Source organism: Cynoglossus semilaevis, chromosome 17 (genome assembly GCF_000523025.1).
Source record: "Cynoglossus semilaevis isolate Cse_v1.0 chromosome 17, Cse_v1.0, whole genome shotgun sequence".
NCBI lineage: Eukaryota > Metazoa > Chordata > Actinopteri > Pleuronectiformes > Cynoglossidae > Cynoglossus > Cynoglossus semilaevis.
Window position 1 is genome coordinate 4092066 of NC_024323.1, and position 20730 is coordinate 4112795.

At 42.5% G+C, this 20730-nt stretch overlaps 2 protein-coding genes across 8 annotated transcripts in view; one reads left to right on the plus strand and one right to left on the minus strand.

Annotated features, from left to right (window-relative positions):
- arhgap23a (Rho GTPase activating protein 23a) overlaps window positions 1-15905 on the plus strand; it is a 35912-nt gene extending 20007 nt beyond the window's left edge. Inside the window, exons 8-24 of one of the 5 annotated variants that reach the window (XM_008329456.3) lie at window positions 2052-2207; window positions 3566-3677; window positions 3793-3832; window positions 4100-4237; window positions 4320-4628; window positions 4736-4797; window positions 4886-5004; window positions 5303-5421; window positions 5509-5661; window positions 6118-6196; window positions 6290-6363; window positions 6449-6538; window positions 6644-6769; window positions 6858-6899; window positions 7806-7899; window positions 10284-10315; window positions 10627-15905. In XM_008329456.3, coding sequence (XP_008327678.1) covers window positions 2052-2207; window positions 3566-3677; window positions 3793-3832; window positions 4100-4237; window positions 4320-4628; window positions 4736-4797; window positions 4886-5004; window positions 5303-5421; window positions 5509-5661; window positions 6118-6196; window positions 6290-6363; window positions 6449-6538; window positions 6644-6769; window positions 6858-6899; window positions 7806-7899; window positions 10284-10315; window positions 10627-12075 — 3194 coding nt within the window. In that variant the 3' untranslated portion in view covers window positions 12076-15905. Of the gene's footprint in view, window positions 1-2051; window positions 2208-3562; window positions 3678-3792; window positions 3833-4099; window positions 4238-4319; window positions 4629-4735; window positions 4798-4885; window positions 5005-5302; window positions 5422-5508; window positions 5662-6117; window positions 6197-6289; window positions 6364-6448; window positions 6539-6643; window positions 6770-6857; window positions 6900-7805; window positions 7900-10283; window positions 10316-10626 lie in introns of all 5 variants that reach the window. The other 4 variants (XM_008329457.3, XM_017040667.2, XM_008329458.3 and 1 more) reach the window with 4 other exon arrangements.
- A 1397-nt stretch (window positions 15906-17302) lies between these two features.
- On the minus strand, window positions 17303-19536 carry hexim1 (HEXIM P-TEFb complex subunit 1). Of its 3 annotated transcripts, none has more exons than XM_008329460.3 (2): window positions 18009-19536; window positions 17303-17754 (listed from the first exon to the last, which is right to left on the minus strand). In XM_008329460.3, exon 1 carries the CDS (start codon window positions 19187-19189, stop codon window positions 18086-18088), a length of 1104 nt encoding a protein of 367 aa, XP_008327682.1. In that variant the 5' UTR covers window positions 19190-19536; the 3' UTR covers window positions 17303-17754; window positions 18009-18085. The 3 variants fall into 3 exon arrangements, with proteins under 3 accessions (XP_008327682.1, XP_024920449.1, XP_024920448.1); XM_025064681.1 differs by having other exon boundaries at window positions 17303-17740; window positions 17996-19536; XM_025064680.1 differs by having other exon boundaries at window positions 17303-17739; window positions 17993-19536.
- Window positions 19537-20730: the final 1194 nt, after the last annotated feature.

A 20730-nucleotide genomic window follows, 5' to 3' on the forward strand; every position in this document is an offset into this window, starting at 1 on the left:
GACACAGGGCAGCAGTTAGAGGAGCTGTGTGGTGCGGCGTGTTGCCCCCCTCTGCTGGCTCATGTCTGCCTCATGGGTCTGAACTCACTCTCTGGCTCTGGCTGCCCCTTAATGACAGCCTTTGTTAAACCCACAGCCCGACTATTTCTGGGCCATGCTGTAAACAGGCAGATTCCTCGCCCCAGATTAGAAATGTTTTCCGCCTCATGTCGGACACCAGTGTGCAAAGGAGCGAAGAATAGAACCGTATGGGTGGAAGATGAGAGGTGGTTGGAGGGAAGAAGACACAAAGAAATGAGGGGAATGTGATTGATGCCAACACCAGTTAATGTAGTTTTTTTTCTTTCTTTCTTTTACATGTAAGGAGTTCGAGGTAAAATCTAAACTGGAATAAGATTTAACAGAAATCTGCAAAATGCCAAGACAGGAATGTGCTTAAGAGACAGAGTGGTGGTCTGTGGGGTGGATGTCAGAGTGCCTGCAGTCTCTAAGGCTGTCTGAGGCTCTGCTGCCCCCTGTCGTTTCCACATGGTACTGCATTTTAAGCAAGAAAATACATTATTATTATTATTATTGATAATAATAATAGCAATAACAATTATAACTCTTTGTTTTTATTTACTAGACATTCAAAAGTGTTGTAGGAATAAGTGGTATCTTAAGTCAAAGCATAGCAAAGTAGCTAGAAGAAAAATAGCAAGAAAGACACAATCAAAGATGAAGCAGAGTATGACAATAACAAAAGCTAGCCAAAACTATAGGCCAGAAGTAGCTAAAGGCAGCCAAATAATCATCCTGAGTGCATATTAATTAGCATGATGATGATTAAACATTTGAGACTGCCAACATCCAAGCAAAGAATGGGTAGGTGTTGCCCTAAATATAGCTTTAAAATGTCTAAAGAATTTAGCAAATATTTGCTGTAAATAAGCTAAAACAATATTGTCTCAGTAACCAGTAATACAATGTAATCAATTAGTGAAAAAGATGGTGATAGGATTAGAAAATATCTGATTTTAATCATTTTAAGACATGTCTCAAGCACATGTGGAAATATAGCTCTGTTATTTTCATAGATAAAAAATGTTTTTATTTCCAAATTTGTCTTTGACTTTGAACACTTTGATCAGCCAAATCATATAGTGCTATAGATTCATGAAGAATTAGTGGAAAATAGGTCATTCCATGAATGTTTTAAAATCTATTGAAATTGTCCTGAAAATTATAGTGAACATTTCTTACAGAGACAAAAAGTCCTTTAAACAAAAGTGTATTTGTTTGTTTCATTCATATTAATATAAACCCCGGTTCATTTTTGATTGTGAAGGGAACACACTACATTAACTAACTACAGTAATCAGCACACACACTTTGGTCAATATACCAAGGAGGGATAATGTTCCCAGGGTATTCACAGAAACCACACCCGTACTTCATTTTTACCCACGACCCGGTATTTGCAACATGTCAAGGTGATCTGTAAAGAACTGAAACAAGGAAACAGTCCGTCTGATCTCCAAACAGACATAATGGTGCCTTTAACGCAACAGGACTCTCTGCTTCTGCCCTGTATGTAAAGTATATTTGCTTGTTTTCTCACATCTGTGTGACATTTTTGGTATATTTGCTGTTATATTATGCTTCCCTGCAACATCTGCACTTATTTAAGCCTCTTTTTTTTGTTATTTAAATGAATGTCGATGTTTGTTTTTGTGGTTTGTTCGTGTCCCACTGGAATCTAAGTTTGATTGTGGTTGTCGCCTGTGTTGATTGTGATGAAGCTTTTCAGGCTGTAAGAAGAGGATGTTTTGAAATGCACAGTATTTGTTGAGTATTTTTGATGGTTACCCTGCAGTGCCACATCCTTAAAATACCCCGTGTCTCCTTGACCTATCCTCATTTAACCCCTGACGATTTCCTTTACCTCCTCTTCCCTCCGGGACATTTCCTCTCTAACATTAATTACAATCCTCCTATCTTGTTCTTCTCTTCATTTTTCCTTTCCTCCTCCTTCCTCTGCTGCTTCCTTTATTCCTACAAACCTCCCACAGATGAGCCAACCAGCCCCGGCGCAGATTTGCGTGCCCGTCATGTTCCGGCGTCCTCAGTGGTGTCCAGTGGCATGAGTTCGGCGCCCGCCGCTGTCACCAGCCCCGCCTCCCCTACCTTCACCTTTCCCCTCACTAGGCTCTTCTCACATGACTGCAGTGAGTGCTTCCTTTTGCGCCTTCCTCTCTGGTTTCCCTCTGCATGTAGCCACAGAGTTTCAGACACATTACGTATTTCTGCTAACGTACAGTGGAAACTGATAACCCTTTGTTTTTTTGTCCTTGGTGTTTTAAATTGTAATGACTCCTTTAATAATGACTTTAACCAATAAAGTCATTATATTGTTCGGCTATTGGTCGAGGACGTTTAGCTCTGAAATTATTATAATTAGCACAGAATGATGAAAGCTAAAGGTGATCCATAAATATATAACTAAAATGGCTACATGTAATAGCTTATATGAGTCAGTGCAAGACATAACTACGTATTAGTTGTATCAGTGTTTACAGAATAAACACGTTGTAGTTGAATTAAATCTGAAACATAATCCAATCCAATTGTTTCAGGCAAATATCTAATAAAAACGGACCGTTAGCATAAATTCAGCCAGAAGAAAGTCTGTCAGTTTCATAAGTTAGATAGTTTCATAAGTTTGTGAAAGATGACCCAAAACAAAAAAGTCTTAATCAAGACGACAATGAAACTGAACACATCTTTTACAAATGTGGTGCATGAAGAATACATCAAAAAAACATTCTCTACACAAATTTAGTTAGTTGGTCCAAGCCAGTGATTTGTATCTCTTTAAACCACATAAACAGTGGATAACTGGCCTTCAGTGACCAACATCAGGTGTCCAAACAGACGGACCTTGAACCAAAACCTTTTTCTGGGCCACACACGTTTGTCAAACCCACTAACTAGGTTTTGCTTGGCGAGTTGAGCTGTGATATGAGCCAGATTTAAATACTACCAGCTGGTGGTAACCTGGTGGTGGTGCCTAACCTGACTCTTTTTATCTAATAATCAGTGGAGAATTGCTGGTGTTTGTTGTTTGCATGTTGGATTTATTAACGTCATTATTTTTGTGCATGACAAATCAGTGCACCTGCACTAAGGCTGGGTCTCAGTCCAGTGTGGAGATGTTGGTACACTGGGATGTGGCATGGTACTGAGTCCAAACGCATGTTGGACACAGGGGACCGTAGTGGTGATGTTTGCATGTCAGTGGTGAGCTAGCAGTACTTGAATACACCTCCACCTCCCAGATATCCACCCTCATCAACACTGACCACTCACGTCCTCCTCACCCGCCCCCCCACCAACACCTCCCTCCTCCTCCTGCGGCCCCTCTAACTTAACCATTTGCTAATCCAACACCGACAGTTGTGGTGATTGGCATTACATCAACATTCTGTCTCTCTCTCTCTCACTCTCTCTCTTTTACATTTCTTTTTTATCTGTCTTTCTCCTCCATCTCTTCCACTCTCTGTTCATCCACCCTCTCAACAAGCAGGCAGTATTAAATCCAGTCGCCGTTCCTCCTATCTTCTAGCCATCACCACGGAGCGCTCCAAGTCATGTGACGAAGGACTCAACACATTCAGGGACGAAGGCCGTGTTTTCTCGTGAGTGCTGCTGAAAAGACACAACTGCATCTGTGTTGAATTAAGTCTGAGTACGGACCAACTTAACTGTTGTTGTTGTTGTTGTTGTTGTTGTTGTTGTTGTTGTTCTCCACAGGAGGCTTCCAAAGAGAGTGAAGAGCTTCTTCACAGATGGGGTGAGTTTTGTTTTTTTGATTGAATAAAAGTGAAAAGGGTGGAGCTCTTGATAGCTTTGATTTGAGGACTGACTTGAACATCAACAAAGTTCAATCAATTTGACCAGTTTGTTTGGTCGAAACATAACCACAGAAATGTTCCATCTCTGTAAAAGCGGTGACGGTGATAGTTTTAATACCAGATGTCCAGTACCAAAGATAAATAGTTCTGTGCTTTTGTTTGTCCAGAAGTGACGTCAAAGTTATTTTTACTTTTGTGCGTTTCAGTCACTGGACAACCTTGGGACAGCAGAGGAGGTTCGGTCAAAACGCCACTCCACCTCAGAGCTGGGGAACATCACCTACAGTGACGTACGGCGAGAAGGATGGCTTCACTTCAAACAGATCCTCACGGAGAAGGGCAAAGTAAGGAGGCTCAACATGACTGTGGGCGAGAGCTGAGAAGATTCAAAACCTTGATTTGAATCGTTTCCTGTTTTCTTCACAGAAGGTGGGCAGCGGCATGCGTCCGTGGAAACGGGTTTTTTCGGTGCTCCGCTCGCATTCGCTTTTCCTCTACAAGGACAAGAGGGAGGCAGTACTTCGTGGCGCCACCATTGGCGGCTCTGCAGACGACGAGGAGCCAATCAGCATCCGTGGCTGCTTGGTGGACATTGCATACAGTGAGACCAAACGAAAGCACGCGCTGAGACTGACCACTCAGGACTTCTGTGAGTACCTGCTGCAGGCGGAGGACCGGGACGACATGCTGGACTGGATAAAGGTCATCAGGGAGAACAGCAAGACAGACAGCGAGGTCTGAGGACACGTCCACCTGACCTGCAGTTTGTTTTGATCAGAGGTGAAGAAGTCCTCAGAATCATGGTGTCCTTTTTTGTCCCTTTCTTTGTTTGTTGTCCACAGGAGCTCGGCTTTTCCAGACAGGCCCTCATCAATAAGAAGCTAAATGACTATAGAAAACAAAGGTGAGTCACCTGATCATTGATGACACTGTACACATGACGTCATTGGTAGTGGCCAGAATTAAAACTGTCTCTCTGGCTCCCTCTGCAGTCCAACAGGCAACAAACCAGAGGCTTCTCCCAGGATGCCCAGAATGAAGCCTCCCTTCCTGCTCACCAAGACTGAGAACACCACAGCAGCTCCCCGTTCCCCTAAACCGGAGGGCAAAGGTCAGTATGAGGGACAAACAACATGAAGCTGTTGCTATTTTTGCTGTCAACAACTTTTAACACAGAGGAAAAAGAGGAGTGATTACTGGCAGTAGCCATTTTCTAAACTCCTTGTACCCAAAATACCAAATGTTGGATCCTTTGAACTGATCAGAAAATAAAGTGGAGTCCTTATCCTCCATGAACGTCAGTACAAGCAGCCCTGCAGCGCTGTATGAATATTATTGGTTTGTTATTAGTCCTCCATCTTCTAGGCAGCCAGTGCTTTTGGTATGAACCGATTTTTTTTTCCTTACAGATGAAAGCAGCCCACCCAAGTCACCTTGGGGCATCAACATCATGAAGAAGACGAAGAAGGCTGGACCCAAAGCTTTTGGCGTGAGGTTGGACGAATGTCAGCCGGGCGCTAATAACAAGGTGAATTACAGTGGTTAGATTTACTGTTAGTTTTTGTTGTTGTTGTTGTTTACCTAAGGTTAAATTGTGACCTCACTGTCCCCTCAGTTCATCCCCTTGATCGTGGAGATCTGCTGTGGTCTGGTAGAAGAGATGGGTCTGGAATACACCGGAATCTACAGGGTCCCTGGGAATAACGCCATGGTGTCGATGCTTCAGGATCAGCTCAACAAGGGAGTGGACATCAACCCTGCAGAGGAGGTGAGGAGACACAAAGACACATGGACTCCCATCTGAGCACAGTAGAAGTGGCAACAGGCATAAACCAGATACGTTATATCACAAATTCAAATATCATCCACCACACCAAAAAGAGACTAAGGAGGATTTAAGGAGAGAAGGGGGAAAATTAAATTCCCTAAAAATAAATAAATAATTCAGATAAATATGTGTGCTGGTACTGTATGTCCATCTGCAGGGAGACAGCCCTCTGTCTGTATTTTTTATATTTTCAAGGACATTTAATTTACACGTATAGCAAGCTCTGCAGGGAAGGAGGAAGAAGACACATGAATGAATCAAAAAGAAGCACTTATTGATTTTAATTAATTTTACTCTTATTTATCTTATAATACCTTATCTTATGTATGATGTGCATGCCTGAGAAAAATACGTTGACCTCTGACCCTCCCTGTGTGTGTGTTTTCTGCTCAACAGAAATGGCAAGATCTCAATGTTGTCAGCAGTTTACTCAAATCTTTCTTCAGGAAACTTCCAGAGCCGCTGTTCACAAACGGTGAGACCAAGTGTGCAGCGCTGCGTGCCAAAAACTGACTTCGTATTTAAATATATCTGAAATATATATTTTCTATTTCAAATGCATTCACAGACAAATACAACGACTTCATCGATGCCAATCGGATGGAAAATGCGTCAGAACGATTAAGGACCATGAAGAAACTGGTTGGTTTTTACACATTAATACACTTTCTGGTGTTATTTTGACTAAAGTTGTACCATAATAATTCCTCCTGTTTTGCTTTTCTAGATCCGAGACCTACCTGATCACTACTACCACACACTGAAGTTCCTGGTTAATCATTTGAAAACAGTGGCTGACAACTCGGATAAAAACAAGGTCTGTTTTTCTGGCTTTTTGGAGAAGAACTCGTTCATTCAGTTGAGTTCTGTATCTCTGCTGTGACATCCATGAAATCGACGCCTTATTTTTCTTCCTCTACAGATGGAGCCTCGTAACCTGGCTCTGGTGTTTGGACCGACCCTGGTTCGGACGTCTGAGGACAACATGAAAGACATGGTCACACACATGCCTGACCGCTACAAGATTGTGGAGACACTCATCCAGCATGTGAGAGACACCACACCTCTGATTTGGTTTACATTAGTTCTGTTAATATTGTGCAGTTGAACATGTGATTCTCTGTCCTCTGTTGTAGTGCACCTGGTTTTTCACAGAAGAGCTGGACAAGGATGAAAAGGTATGGGTTTTGAAATGCTTGTTGTTTTGACCCATGGGTGTTTCCTTGTTAAACACAGCTTATGCTGCCCCCCCTGTTCACTTTGGTGATGGGTAAAATGCAGAGCTCATATTTCGTTGTGTGCAGTGTCACAATGACAAGGAGTTCACTTTCCTTAAAGCTGATATGAAGGAATAAAAATGGCAGTAGATTTAGGCTTGTTCCTGTGACGTGCAGGAACACTGAAATAAATAACAATATTAAACAAGTTTAGGCTAAATTGTTATTTTTAAACAGATTAAATATGCCCCCTGGTGGATTATTCACTCCCGGGAATACAAGTGTGACAAAATAGCTCAGCAGCTTAGTCTTTACAGCAGACAGTTTTTCTTCTTAATTGAGACTTATTTAGTTTTTATGGATAAACCGCCTCAATTTGAGTTTTTATTGTGGTTGTTATAATTCCAGCAATTCCAGCTGCGACGTGTAAAATGTGTCTTCTATAGCAAATCCATATGAATGCTAATGTGCTGGGTTATTATCACAGTCTCAGTCATAACTTTTATTATACTGCTTACAGGGAGTGATGTGTTGAACTGTACACACACACACACACACACACATGAAAGTGATTCTGCCTGATGGAGGTTAAATCCATGAAGTCACTTTTCCAGAGGTGACACTTAATCTTGGTAATAATTTAAACAACAATAATGCGTTTATAATTGTAATTGAAAGTCATAAATTCACATAACACGTTGAGAAGATTATCAGGTATACAACATTTAAACACTAGATGGCACCATTGAGTCCAGCTGCTGCTGTGGTGGTTTCTCTGCAAATAATCATTTTCTGGTTAATATTGATATCACTCTTCCTGTTTTTTTTTTTTTTTTCATTTTTGGTAATTGTTCCTGTTGCTTCCAGACGCCAGTGGACACAGATGACGTACAGCCCGCCCCCAACATTGACCACCTGCTGTCCAACATTGGCAGGACCGCTCTACTAGGGGAGGCCTCAGGTGAGGACACTATTTACTGTAACACTGTAATAAACCCAAAGAAGGAAATCCCCGTCTTCTACATCACAATAACACGTTAAACGTCCCAGGAAACTGAGGAGGCATTTCCTTTTAAAACCAAACAGGATTTTCCAGTTTGTAGTGAAACCAAAAAGTTATAAACTTTCAGATTTTCAGATTTTACTAACTGCCAAAAAGTGATTAAATAAACTTGATTTTGATCAAACAAACAGTTGTAGGATGCAGCAGGGGTAGTGATGGTCACTGAGCTCAATTAAGAACATGTTGAAAGAACGGCCCTCTCCTGTCGACGGAGTTGGCGTGAAGTCAGACGACTGCATTCCTCACTTGATTGGGATTCCTCTTTAGAAGGATTTGTCCCAGTTTGAACCAGAACTCACTGATTACCAGCAGAACAGAACACAACAGGGCACAGTGGACAAAAATGGACTCTGGTGTCCACTGGCTCACTGTCTGTGTGTGTTTTTATTTTTGTGTTTGATGGGATGCCTGTACTTCTGTCTTTTCTCTGCTCTGCTTTTTTGTTTTTTCTCTCCTCCGAGTGTTGCTCACCTTTCACTTTCTCTCTACGTTTCTTCTTGGTTTTCTTTTCTTAGCTGAGCCTTTGGAGCAGCCACTGCGGTAGGAATGGAAACTCCCCTGCCACTGTGTGTGTGTGTGTGTGTGTGTGTGTGTGGTCCTGTGTATTGTGAAAATGAAATAATGGGTGTGTGAGTGATGGTACAAAGACTAGTGGTGATTTTTGCCCCCCACCCCCCCACCCCTCTCAGTAATCAGTGTTTTTCACTCAGAGATTTCTGTCCAATCACGTCTCCCAGGTGTGCCCCCCCCCAAACTGACAAATGCATTAACAGTCTACCGATTCAGCAGTTTCTAAAGAGCACTAGAATGTACAGCGTGTGTAAATTTGAGTTATTGGTCTGTACTTCATTTTAACTGTATAATCACCACATCTACTAAATCATTGTTGTAATAGTGCAAGTCCATTAATACTTGCTCAGGGGTCTAAGTCAGAGGCCTTCAACAAGGTGTCTGCCAAAGTACTGTAAGGTAGTCGTGACATTTTTGGTTGATTTTTTTTTTCTCTGTCAGTTTGAAGTGAACCCTAACCCTAACAGATAGGGGGCACTGCTCCCTGAAGGCCATTGCTCTGAAAAACAGTGAAGACCTCTAAAATATACAGAGACTTTACTAAAACTTAATTAAAAAAATCCAATGTATTTTAAACTCTTTCCTAAAGAAAGGGAGAGCTCAGCTACGTCTTGGTCATTTGGTTTTGTCACATGAGCCAACGCATACTTCAGTACTGAAGTCTCTCACCCCAAGTACAAAGTAATAACTTTGACTGGTCCGCACAAAGCTCTCCTTTGTCCGCTCCAGAAGACGATCAAATCTGGCCGTGGTTTAGGGATGTTTCAAGGGAACATTAGTCTGAGAGACCTTGAGGGAACCTCCTGAAACAGCTCTGGTCCTGTGCACAGCTGACCGTGATAATGAAGCGGCTAACGATTTACACAGCTGTTAGCTTCTTAAACTCTTCTTCATAAGAGCACTCGCACATCCGATTCCAGAGAAAAAAGGACGAGTTACAGAGAGGAACGAGGGGAAACCCACAACCTGTTAGCTTAGCGCAGATGACCTCATATTGACTGTTACATTGTATTTGGCATTTCATTTTGTTAAAGAGCAACTCCACCCCCAGAGGAAGGAACAAGCTCTGGGTTTTTCTACTGGGTTTTGATAACGAGACTTAAATCCTCCCTGTTTGTGTGTGTGTGTGTGTGTGTGTGTGTGTGTGTGTTTATATGTGCCCACACAAAAACAGTTTTCCTATTTCACACTGCTTTCATTTCCTCCTTCACCTCTTCATCATCAGTATTGTCGGTGGTATCACTGGTGTGTGTGTGTGTGTGTGTGTGTGTGTGTGTGTGTGTGTGTGTGCTGTGGTCTCCTCATGTTCAGGGACAACTGCCCCTCCCTCACACCCCCCACCACGTGTCAATAAACAAGTGCTTTGGTCAATCATGACTGAGGACATAGAGGGAGAAAGACATTCAAAAATATTCAATCAGTGGAACTGGACGTGTCTCTAAAAGCTTCACCTTTGATTGACAGACCGGTTCTCACCACATCAGTGATGTCACAGCAGGGGTTTCCCTCACTTTAATTATAATAAAATCCCTGCTGGATTGGTCACAGTTCCCTTCTCCCTGTGATTCGCTGTGAAAAAGATTTTGACATTTGGAATGTCACACCTTCTGCCTTTATGTCCTTCACCACTGACTGTTTGGGGCTTTTGTTGATGACAGAGAATTTCACTGACGTGGTTCATATTTTTTCTTTCTTTCTTTCTTCCTACCCAGACTCAACCAACAGTGACTCAGCTAAATCCAAGGTAATGTCTCCTCACTGTCTGTTCGTTACAGAACACACACAGTACGTGACTAACGGAGACACTCGCTCGTGTCTCACCGTAAGACTTCAGATTGACATTTTGGTTACTATTAGCAGTGAAGTTACAGCAGGTAAAGGCTGAACCTGTAACTGCTTTTCTACCTTTTTACTAAATGGGATTTACATTTTTGAAATTATCCAATCACTGATGGATTCAATAAACCCTCCAATAACAAACATACATTTAAATTAGTTTAAAATGTGTTAAACTTATCATAAATTAGCTTAATTTTCCACGTCTTCATTTTTCAGGGCTCCTGGGGGTCAAAGAAGGATCTCACTGCAAAGGACTTCCTGACCTTGTCCATCATGTCAGCTGTTACGGGCCGCAAACGCAGGAAACGACATAACGCCCGGCGAGTGGGCAGCAGCACTGATGACGACTCTGAGCACGAGCCCAACAAAGCCGGTACGGAGGAGGAAGAGGACACGGATTTGCCTGTTGGAGACACTGCTCCTCGAGCGGAGGGGGAGGAGGATGATGATGACGAGGAGGAGGAAGAAGAAGAGGAAGATGAGGAAGTGGTAGAGAGTGGTGTGAAAGAGGTAGAAGTAGAACCAGCGGTCGCCGAGGTTACTCCTACCCCGCCACATTTGGAACAAGAGGAGGAGGAGGAGGCAGAAGTACGACAGGCACCGATGTCGCTGCAGGAAGCGGAAACACGGGCAGAGGTTAAAGGGTCACCGTGGCGTGCACCGGAAGACGCGCGCTCTATTGTCTCCGGCTACTCAACCCTTTCCACACTAGGGCGCAGCCTGGGGTCAGAGGGCAGAGGGGAGGACGCCGACGACGAACACAGCGAGCTGGTGAGTGAGACGGACAACGAGAGCGGCTTCGCCTCGCGCTCTCTCACCCAGGAGAGACCCGACAAACGCCCGGCGCCCGCACCCGTCAACGTGCAGCCGCCAGGAGCTCCACGCAGTTTCCTCTACACACACTACAAACCCCCCGTCCTCTCACCCACAAACGTCCTTGCTCCGCCTACACCCCTCTCACACACGCCAGACTCTGCGGAGAGGAGCGAAGGAGGAGCTCGCTCCACCACGCCCTCGTCCTCCTCTTTCTCCTCCTCCTCCACCACTCACACTCGACTGCACTCGCGGCCTTCCTTCAACTCCCACAAGCTGATCCAGTGTGACACGCTGGCCAGGAAGAAGCTGAGGTCAGAGAAGGCCAAGACCCGCTCTCTGGACCTGCTGGAACTCTCTGAGGCCACAACCCGGTGCGACGGCGTGGGCTCAGGCTCAGAGGAGACCCCCAGAGTGAGGAGGGAGACCTCCAGGACCAACCCCTCCTCAGCCAGCAGCCAGGACAGCGTACGCCTGGCTCGCTCCAAACCAGCTGTGCCGCCCAGTGAAGCCTCGTCCTTCACTCCGATCGGTCAGGGCGGCCAGTCTCTAGCCGAGCAGGTTCGCGCTCGACTTTTGGGTTCCGCCGACGATCTGCGGAGCGTCGGTCTGCGAAAACCACTGTCCCCAGAGACGAGAAGGAAGAGACGAGCCTGGCGCCGACACACGGTGGTGGCCTCTCCCACCGAGTCGTCTGAGAAAAGACCCCCGGTGATGCTTAATGAGTTCCCCATGTCTCCTCTGCGTCCAAATCAGGTCAAGTCAGCAGGGCGACCACAAGGTGTGGAGGTTTTGGAACAGGAACCAACTTCACGTCAAGTTCCCCCATCCAGATTCCACCAGTACCTGTGAGCCAACCTCCACTCTAAGAAAGAGACAAAAAAAAAATCTAGGGTGGATTTGGTGGGGTCCACGTGGGCCGAGCTGCTGACTGGCTGCAGGTCATTAAACTGACAGAGTGTACCAAAAAAAATCCTTTAAGAGCAGCCCACGCTTCTCCTTCACGATGAGCTCCGTTTGCATGGCAAAGGCCATCCCAGTGTTGCCAAAGCTTTTCTTTTCTCATTGTGTTTATGTGTGTGCTTTTCTAGAAATAATACAGGACCGAGACACCAACAGACCTCATCACAGCTAACAGTTAACGGCCAAGAATCGTCACCGTCACAGTAACAACTGTTCATCCAGCCTGGCTCACACAGGACAAAATCCATAGACTTGTATTAAAAAAATGGATGAGTATAAAACACTAGAAGTGCTCCACTGGTTTGGTGGAATGTTACTAAGTTTCTAAGTATGAATACAAGTAAGAAATTCAAGTTGTATTTTACCCAGATTATGACATTTGGATAATCTGGAAAATTCGCCATGACAAAAAATGCATACGTGCAGATAATACTTCAATATACAAATCCTGATCAAATATGAAGACAAATTAATATCATTTTCCCAACTCTCACCAATTTTTTTTAAATAATAAAACAAAACACGTAGTTTGCAACCTTTACTATCAAACAAATGACCATTTTGTCCATTTTATATACAGTCTATGCACATATCAGGGTTAAATCCTGTGAAAGGAACAAGAAACAGTTTTTGACCCTATTGAAAATGGTGCTTTTTATAAAAACTCACTGATTTTCCACTAAAGCAGAAGTGAGTCAGATGAGACAAATAAAAACGGATTGGCCAACGTAACGTTACTTCAGTCAAATTCAATTCAGTCTTCCTTCTCAGACCATGGACACTGTAATGCTCTCTTAAACGCAACAGTAGATGAAACAGGTTACACACACACACACACACACACACATGCGCACGTCTCCACGTCTACCTGTTAATATTGTTCATGTGCGTGTTTTTTTTTTTGTTTTGTTTTTTTTTTGCTATAAAATATTCGTGACAATGTCTGAGGTGTTTGTGTTGAACAATTTTGTAACATTTGTACAAAGCCTTGTTAAGTTAACCTTTGTAAATATTAATATTATGTTATCAAAAATTTTCCCTTTTTTTGTAGTTCTTTTTTTACGTTTACAGAAAAGTGCGAACGTGTGCACAGTCATTTCTTTTGAGGCGTTACTTGAAATGTTTCTCTTAATATATTGTTTTTGTTTTCTATCCTATCTTTATATATATATATATATATATATTATATATATTTTGTATTAAATTTTTTAAAGTACTTTAATTGTAGCGTCACCTCTGGGGTGTACCTGTTCACGGCGAGACAAACGCGTCTGCCCGCTCCACGTTGCCTCGTGGACGGCCTTCCTCTGGTTCTCAGCACTGTGCAGACAGACCTATAGTCACAGAATGAAGACCAGTTTCTGATGATGGTTACAGTACTGTGCTAAAGCCTCCACCCCGACGTTAGAGCTGCGTTATCAGCACGTTTGGGAATTAAGTGAGTGAGAATAGAAGCGAAGATTGGCTTCTTTAAGTACACTGAAGAATCGAGTACATGAAGAAACTCCAAGTGTACGCAGAGAACAAGGGGCACTGAGGCGGAGCTGAGGTCCAGCTTGGACACGGTCCACCATCGAGCAGCTGTGTTAGGTTTTCAAGTCGACCTTCAACAGCCTGATTAGAAACGTGGACGCTACAGTAGCAGACACCAAGTCACCCGGTGTACATACTCCAAACACGTTTCAGGGTTATTTAAAGTCCAGAGAATACCTTCAACTACAGACGTCCGATATTAACTTTTTGCCAATTCCAATATCAACCAACACCGATATATGCAGCCGTTTGTGTTGAAGGCAGATGACATATTTCATTGTGTGCAGTGTGGTGTTGTGCACAATACAAATAATAGTTTCACTTTTACTTCAAAACTATTTTTAGGTCACACCATCTGGGCCAAACCCAGATTATGCATTATTGGAGGAAAAACCGATAAAGATTCTCACCAATATTACATAATTAGAATAATATTGGCTGATAATATCGGTCGGCTGATGTCATTGGACATCTCGATATTAACCACTTGTACAGTAACTCAGAGAAGTTCTGAAAGAAGCCTATCCGTGGATCACTCCAACATAAACCTAAACACTAGCCTTTGTCGGTTGAAGACATTCTGTAGTGAACATTTTTTTTGTACAAAGTTACTGTTTTCTGTAGTTTCCTGTATTTTATTTATGCACAGCTTAGAATGCAAGAAATTGACTGAAAAAGCATGTAACTTCCCCGCTCTGCCCAGCAGGGAGTGCTATAAACACTGTTTAAATGCTAAAGTTCTTAGTTAAGTCACGTTAAGTGCTGGTAAACGTTATTGTATGAAATTAACCATGTAAGATATTTATTAAAAATATAGACGAGAGCAGTGGTTCCCAGAATAGTTCTGCGGTGCCCCCTTTTGAAGACCACCCCCATAGCGACACATTCCCTGCTATTGATTCAAAACTCCATTGAACTTTATTTAAACACTGTTATTCCTATAAAAACAGACATTCTCTCCAAAATGGAAATAAATTCACAAATTTTAAAATAATTTGACCTGCAGATATAATTTTATTGAGGAAATTCCAGCATTTCTAGACTTTGGCACAGTACTGTACGTGTTCAGCAGTGTTGGATCAACATGTAGCAAATAAAAATAAATGTTATTTGGTAAAAATGATGGACAGTTTGCAGAGAGCTCAGAGAAGCTCAGTGATCATTGGTTTGGTCTATCAACACAGAGAAGAAGAAGAATCTCGGGGTTGTCCCTTTAACAGAGTGATTCACCTAAATTATGGCCAAACAGTCACATTTAAACAGTGTGGTGATGACAGGCTGCAGTGAAGGAACTCAATTGGATATTTTGCTAAATTACCACAAACACTGGCTGCCTTCAAAAAGTAACGGGAGGTGAGGCTTCCACAACCACGAGGTCCACTTGTGTCCTTCTGACCAAAAGAAAGAAATAAAGCTAGAGGAAAGTAAAGATAACGCTAACACTGATGGATTATTACTTGGTCTCTTGTCTTACCTCAAGATTTCTTCTGCAAGTGCCTGATTTCTGGAATGTGTTCTTGGTTCTGCAGTGTCACACTCGTGTCTTATCTTTCTGTTTCCCCTCAATCGAAGCCAGCATTTCTACACACTGGCTGGGCTTCTCTCAATAGTGGGTCCTCCTCCCTCCTCTGCTGTGGTCGATGAAAGAATAAAGGCACCGACCCAAAGATGTCGCCATCAAAAAGGATGGTTCTAACTGAGCAGAACGTTGGCTCAAAAGCACAAATCCAGCCTCAGACGTGTCTATGCACTCTCTCTGTCTCTAACCCAGACGTTAACAGCTGTAACGGACGCTGCTAAGAGAGACGATGCGTACTAACTCTCTCTCAGCTGTTTTGTTTTGTCCTTGGCCTGGTCATTCCTAGTGTGTGAATATGGTACACCTAACTAGACTGACCCACAAACTGTATTGGGTCGCAGCAGACGTGTTCTGAAGATGATCTGCAGTTTGTTGTGTTTGGTCTGAAATGTGATACGCCCCTTTGTCCCCCTCGTTGTATTCTTTTGTACATATCATCTTAATATGTAACATAGTGTATTGTGTACATTTGGACTTTGCTTTTGAGTATAACTAATATGAAAACGACTGGACTCAAAGTTTGTTCGCCTGAAACCATTTCCCCTCATGGCTGTGTGCATCAAAGCAAGGTAATATGGTGTAAATAAACAGAACTATGTTTAAAAAACGATTTCTTTTTTATTTGATTTTATCCGCCTGTGTGATTTGTATACACCAGGATAATTCAAAAAGCAGGGTTCATAAATGCCCTCTAGTGGCATAGTAAGGTGCATGCAGGTATCTTTTAAAACAGGAGTGCCTTTCGTAACAGGAGTGTAGTTTTTGTTTTGCTTGGTTCAATACATCAATACACACGGAATATTAATATATATATAAACCAAAACGTATTTTAGTAATTAGAAACTTTTAGAAACTGTATTGTATAAGGAAGTTTAAAAAGACATGGGAATAGGACCTCTTCCTTTAGATTATAATCCCTACTCATCAGTTAACAGGAAGTAACAGTCACAACCAAGATGGCTGCTTATCATGTCACCTGAAAGTAAGTTGAGGTTTTTATACTTGTTTTTGAAGTATTTCTGTTGTCGTTCTGTTATTCAGGAAGTCAGACCCACTGCATCATCTGTTACCGTCTGTGAAGTCATACTTGGTTTGGATACAACTTCACCCTTTTAGACTTTCTTTAACCTGCACAAGGAATAGCTCATCTCGTAGCAGCTGTAACTAAAAATCAACCACAACAAAAACATCCTACAGAAATAATGTGTAAACCACTAGCCAGCAGTTAGGCAAAATAGCTTACTTCTAAAATACCATAGAAGCTAGTAAACAGTACTAAAACTAACTAAAATTAGCTTGGCCAATACAGGTCAAGTAAAAATTAACATAATGATCTGACTATAAACTAGGCAAAATAAATAGTCATAAAATTACTAAATTATATTATTTGAACAAAAATTAATATGAACTAATTTTATCACTCCATATATCCCATACTCTACTACAGCAAAGAAAGTGTTAAAAGGTCAACCCTTACCCTGGTGGTGGATCAGTGAAATTACATTTTAACAAAGAAGACACTCCATAACCCAAAGCAGTGTCACAGTTGGGCCTAAAAGACTGTGGACATGCCCTTATCTAAAGCATGGAGAATAGATTATTTGGGTAGATTTATATTTAATTGTATCAATTATATTTTAATGTATGGGAGAGAATAAATTAATCTGGTGGTTATGGTATGACTATATTAAACCATTTCAGTCAGATATTGTAGCCCTTATGAATCTGAGATTAATTATCCTCATAGAGAAAATATGTCATGCGTTACTCCGTACTATCCTTGGCAGATTAAAGTGACAGTGGGTTAACCTTCATCTCCGTCGTATCCCATCCCCCTTATCTGCCACTGGTTTCACTCGGCTTACTTCTATTCACAGTAACCTCTCCACTCTTCAGTCTGGTCCGTCTCATCGTCCTCACATATTATTTGCATGATAAAATCAAGACACACACACACATCCTGTGTTAGGAGCAGGTTTCATAAAGACTAAGACAAGAGCTGAACACAATTTCAAAGTTTTATTTGAATTTCTGTCAACTGTTAAAATGTTCACTGTGGAATTTAGTTTTGCAAAATAGTCTTTGCATGGCTGCCAAATTAAATATTAAACAAGGTTTTCAGTCTGCCTTTGGGAAAGAGAGCGTACATTTTGTTTAATTCAAACAAAAAACAAAAAAAAAAATTAAACAGTGAATGGAAATGGAAACAAGGTTGACCACTGAAACCAACAAAAATATCCTTGTGTTGTCAAATACATTCTCTTTATAAAATGAATATGGATTTTTTGAAGTATTTACATTTCTTCTTGGGAAAAAAATCATCAAAACTGAACCGGACATCCGTACAGTCCAAATAGAAAAGCGAACAGAACAGAGTATTGCATTGTAATGCATGGACTTTATGTCCAAATGACACCGTGATTACAGAAAACTGATGACAACTTTTTTTTTTTTTTAAATCCAGTGGTCATTTTTTTTTTTTTTTTTAATTGCGGTAGTCCATTTTTTTTTTTTTTTTTTAAATCCAGTGGTCATTTTTTTTTTTTTTTTTAATTGCGGTAGTCCATTTTTTTTTTTTTTTTTAATTGCGGTAGTCCATTTTTTTTTTTTTTTTTTAATTGCGGTAGTCCATTTTTTTTTTTTTTTTTTAATTGCGGTAGTCCATTTTTTTTTTTTTTTTTAAATGCGGGAGTCCTTTTTTTTTTTTTTTTTTAAATGCAGTAGTCCATTTTTTATTTATTTATTTTTTTACCTTTTTTCAACGGGTTGTCCCTACAAGGTATTTGTCTAGTTGGTAGCGACTTGAGCCCTGTCCTTGTCGGGCTGGTTCTGCAGAAGCAGCTCCGTGTTCTGGGCTCTCAGTCTCTCCAGTTCCCTCTCCAGCTCCCTGAGTCGAACCATGGAACTCTCCACGGTCAGACCTCCGGGCTCTACGGCGCGCCTCAATCGGTTGTTCTCCTCCTCCAGACGGGACATGCACTTCTCCAGCTCCAGGTATTCCTGCACCAGCTCCTGCTTGGTCATGTTCTGCAGACTCTCGACGTGATACATCTCGTAGGTCTCGCAAAAGTCCCTCTGGAGAAACTCCCCGCCCGCGTTGCCGGGCCTCCCGATGCCGTCGCTGCCTCCGCCGCTGCCGTCATCATCGTCATCATCTTCGTTGTCGAACAGGTCTTCCTCGCTGCAAGTGTCCTCCAGGCGCACACCGACCCCCGAGTTCCGCCTGATCCCAGTCTCGGTGTTGAGATCTGGCTCCTCTCGATCATGTTCATCCATGAGGAACTGAGTAGTGTTGTAAGGGGCCACCGGGAGCCCTTTGGCGAACATCTCCTCTCTCAGCCTGGAAGCCCTGGCTGTCTCCTTCTCGTCCAGGACTTTCCTCTCCTCCCAGGAAAGTTTATAGTAGGGCTTCCAGTTGCGCCTTTTTCTGGTGGTCCTGCGTCTGTGCCGCTTCTTGCCCAGACGCGCGTCCAACCCAGTATCGGAGTCGATGTGGGAGTTCTCCTCCTGGTTCAAAGTGTCCTTCGGTGGCCCGTCTTCGGTGTTTTTACCCTGCGAAGGCAGATTGTCGTTGTCCGATGTCTGAGCCGAAGATTCCTGGTGCTCCTGAGCTGCGGCCGGGCACTTGGTGATCTTGTTTCCGGCAGCTGAAGCAGGACACACCCCCATCTGACCGCCTTTCGTTTGCTTCAACTTGTCTGTGTTGACATCCTCAGCACTCTCCGCCCGCTGCTGCTGCCTCTGCTTATGCTCCCTCTGTCGCCCCCTGTCGCCGTTCAGCGGTCCTCCACGGCTGCTGGCCGAGAGATGCTCCAGAACTGCTCCGCTGCTCCCACCTGATGGACTGCCTGAAGTTTTCAGGTGATGGCTCTTCTGTGCTGGTTCTGTCATCCTGCCGATCCGCTCTGATGGCTCGGGTTTTAGCGCATATTTAAACTATGAACACACTCAGCTCAAAATGTACTTTTAAAAGGTATCCTGTCAGTAAATATACCTATGTCAAATGAGCCAAAGTCACTATAAAAAGTAAAACTACCGAAGCCTTTAAAAATATAAACTTTCGTAAAGCACAAGTAAACTTCAAAACAGTGCACACTTGTTACTCCTCCAAGGGGTTTTGCCTGAGCAACTGTCGCTAACTAACATTAACCCTTTCGCTGCTGTCACAGAACGCCGTTCACTGAGAGACAGCGTCCAACCCTTATAACAGTGTCCTGTCTGCTGCTTAACAAGAGGGAGCTCCAGTTTATATAGTGACTCCGCCTCCGTACCGCGCGCATGCTGCTGCCAGTGTCACAGGTTGCATTTTGGGAAATGTCGTTTAAAGCATTCTCTATCACTTGCAGCGTTCAACGTATCGAACTACAAAGTCCACAACTCTATTATAAATGGCAGGAGATTGAACCAACCAAATGATCGAATGTTGGGCCGATTAGAGCCCGCCTTTCTTCATGTCCATTGGACAAGAAAGCGACTTTGCTGTTGCTACGCTTAAAGTTTTTTCTGATTGAACAGTGCAGTTATCAATCACGAGTACGTAGTTTTAACCGAGAACATAGTACGAGGCAGTTTGACGGGATCTACCATGTTGAATACAAAGGTGGAATGGAGACAAGCTTACAAATTAGAAATCCATAAAAACATTTTAACGTATATTATGTTACACCATAAGCGTATAATAGTATATATTAGCGTGTTTTTAAAGTCAACGTTTACACATTTGCCACAGAACATGTTGTAGAGTGATTGCGACAAGAAAACCCCTCCTGTATTTTGTATCGAAATAAGTAAGACCGCTAGCGAGATGTAGTCCGTTTTCTCTGTTCCTTCAAGAAACTCGCTTAAAATGGCTACTTTCCAAACTATAATTATTTAAGCGATGAAACGGGAAATAATTGCAAATTTGATTGAAGAGTGGCCGTTGATTTGTTCAGTTTTAATAGTCTTGGGTCTTGTGCGGAGTGATACGTTGTGGGGGCAGGGACTCGGCAGAACTCTGGAATCAGCGTAAACAAACGACATTTATTGTCAAGCTGCCGCCGCGAGCACACGCTCCGAAACCCTCGTTATTCAAAGGGTGGGTCAGGCGATTGTAAACTCGCTGAAATAATTACGTGTTACGTTTGAACGGAGCGATTACGACTTTCTTATATTCAGAACATTCCCATGCGCTTGATGTGCAGTGATAGTTTAATATGCACTGTCGCGTCGTGTGTGTGTGTGGCTAAGCTTAGTCATTTGTTATGTAGCAAATGATCATTGTTTTCCGTAGCCATTAAAATAATAAAAATACCCATAAACTACCAATCCACTTTAATATAAAGCTTACACACGGTAAAACGTGGCTCACTCTTAACTATATTGAAATGCTCACAATATCCCATAAAGCTATGGTAATGTTAGGTAGATTACGTTGCTATGTAGCGCAAATT

Excerpts from the sequence above, each read along its gene's own strand:
- hexim1 (XM_008329460.3), bottom strand. The coding sequence starts at position 19,189 with ATGACAGAACCAGCACAGAAGAGCCATCACCTGAAAACTTCAGGCAGT.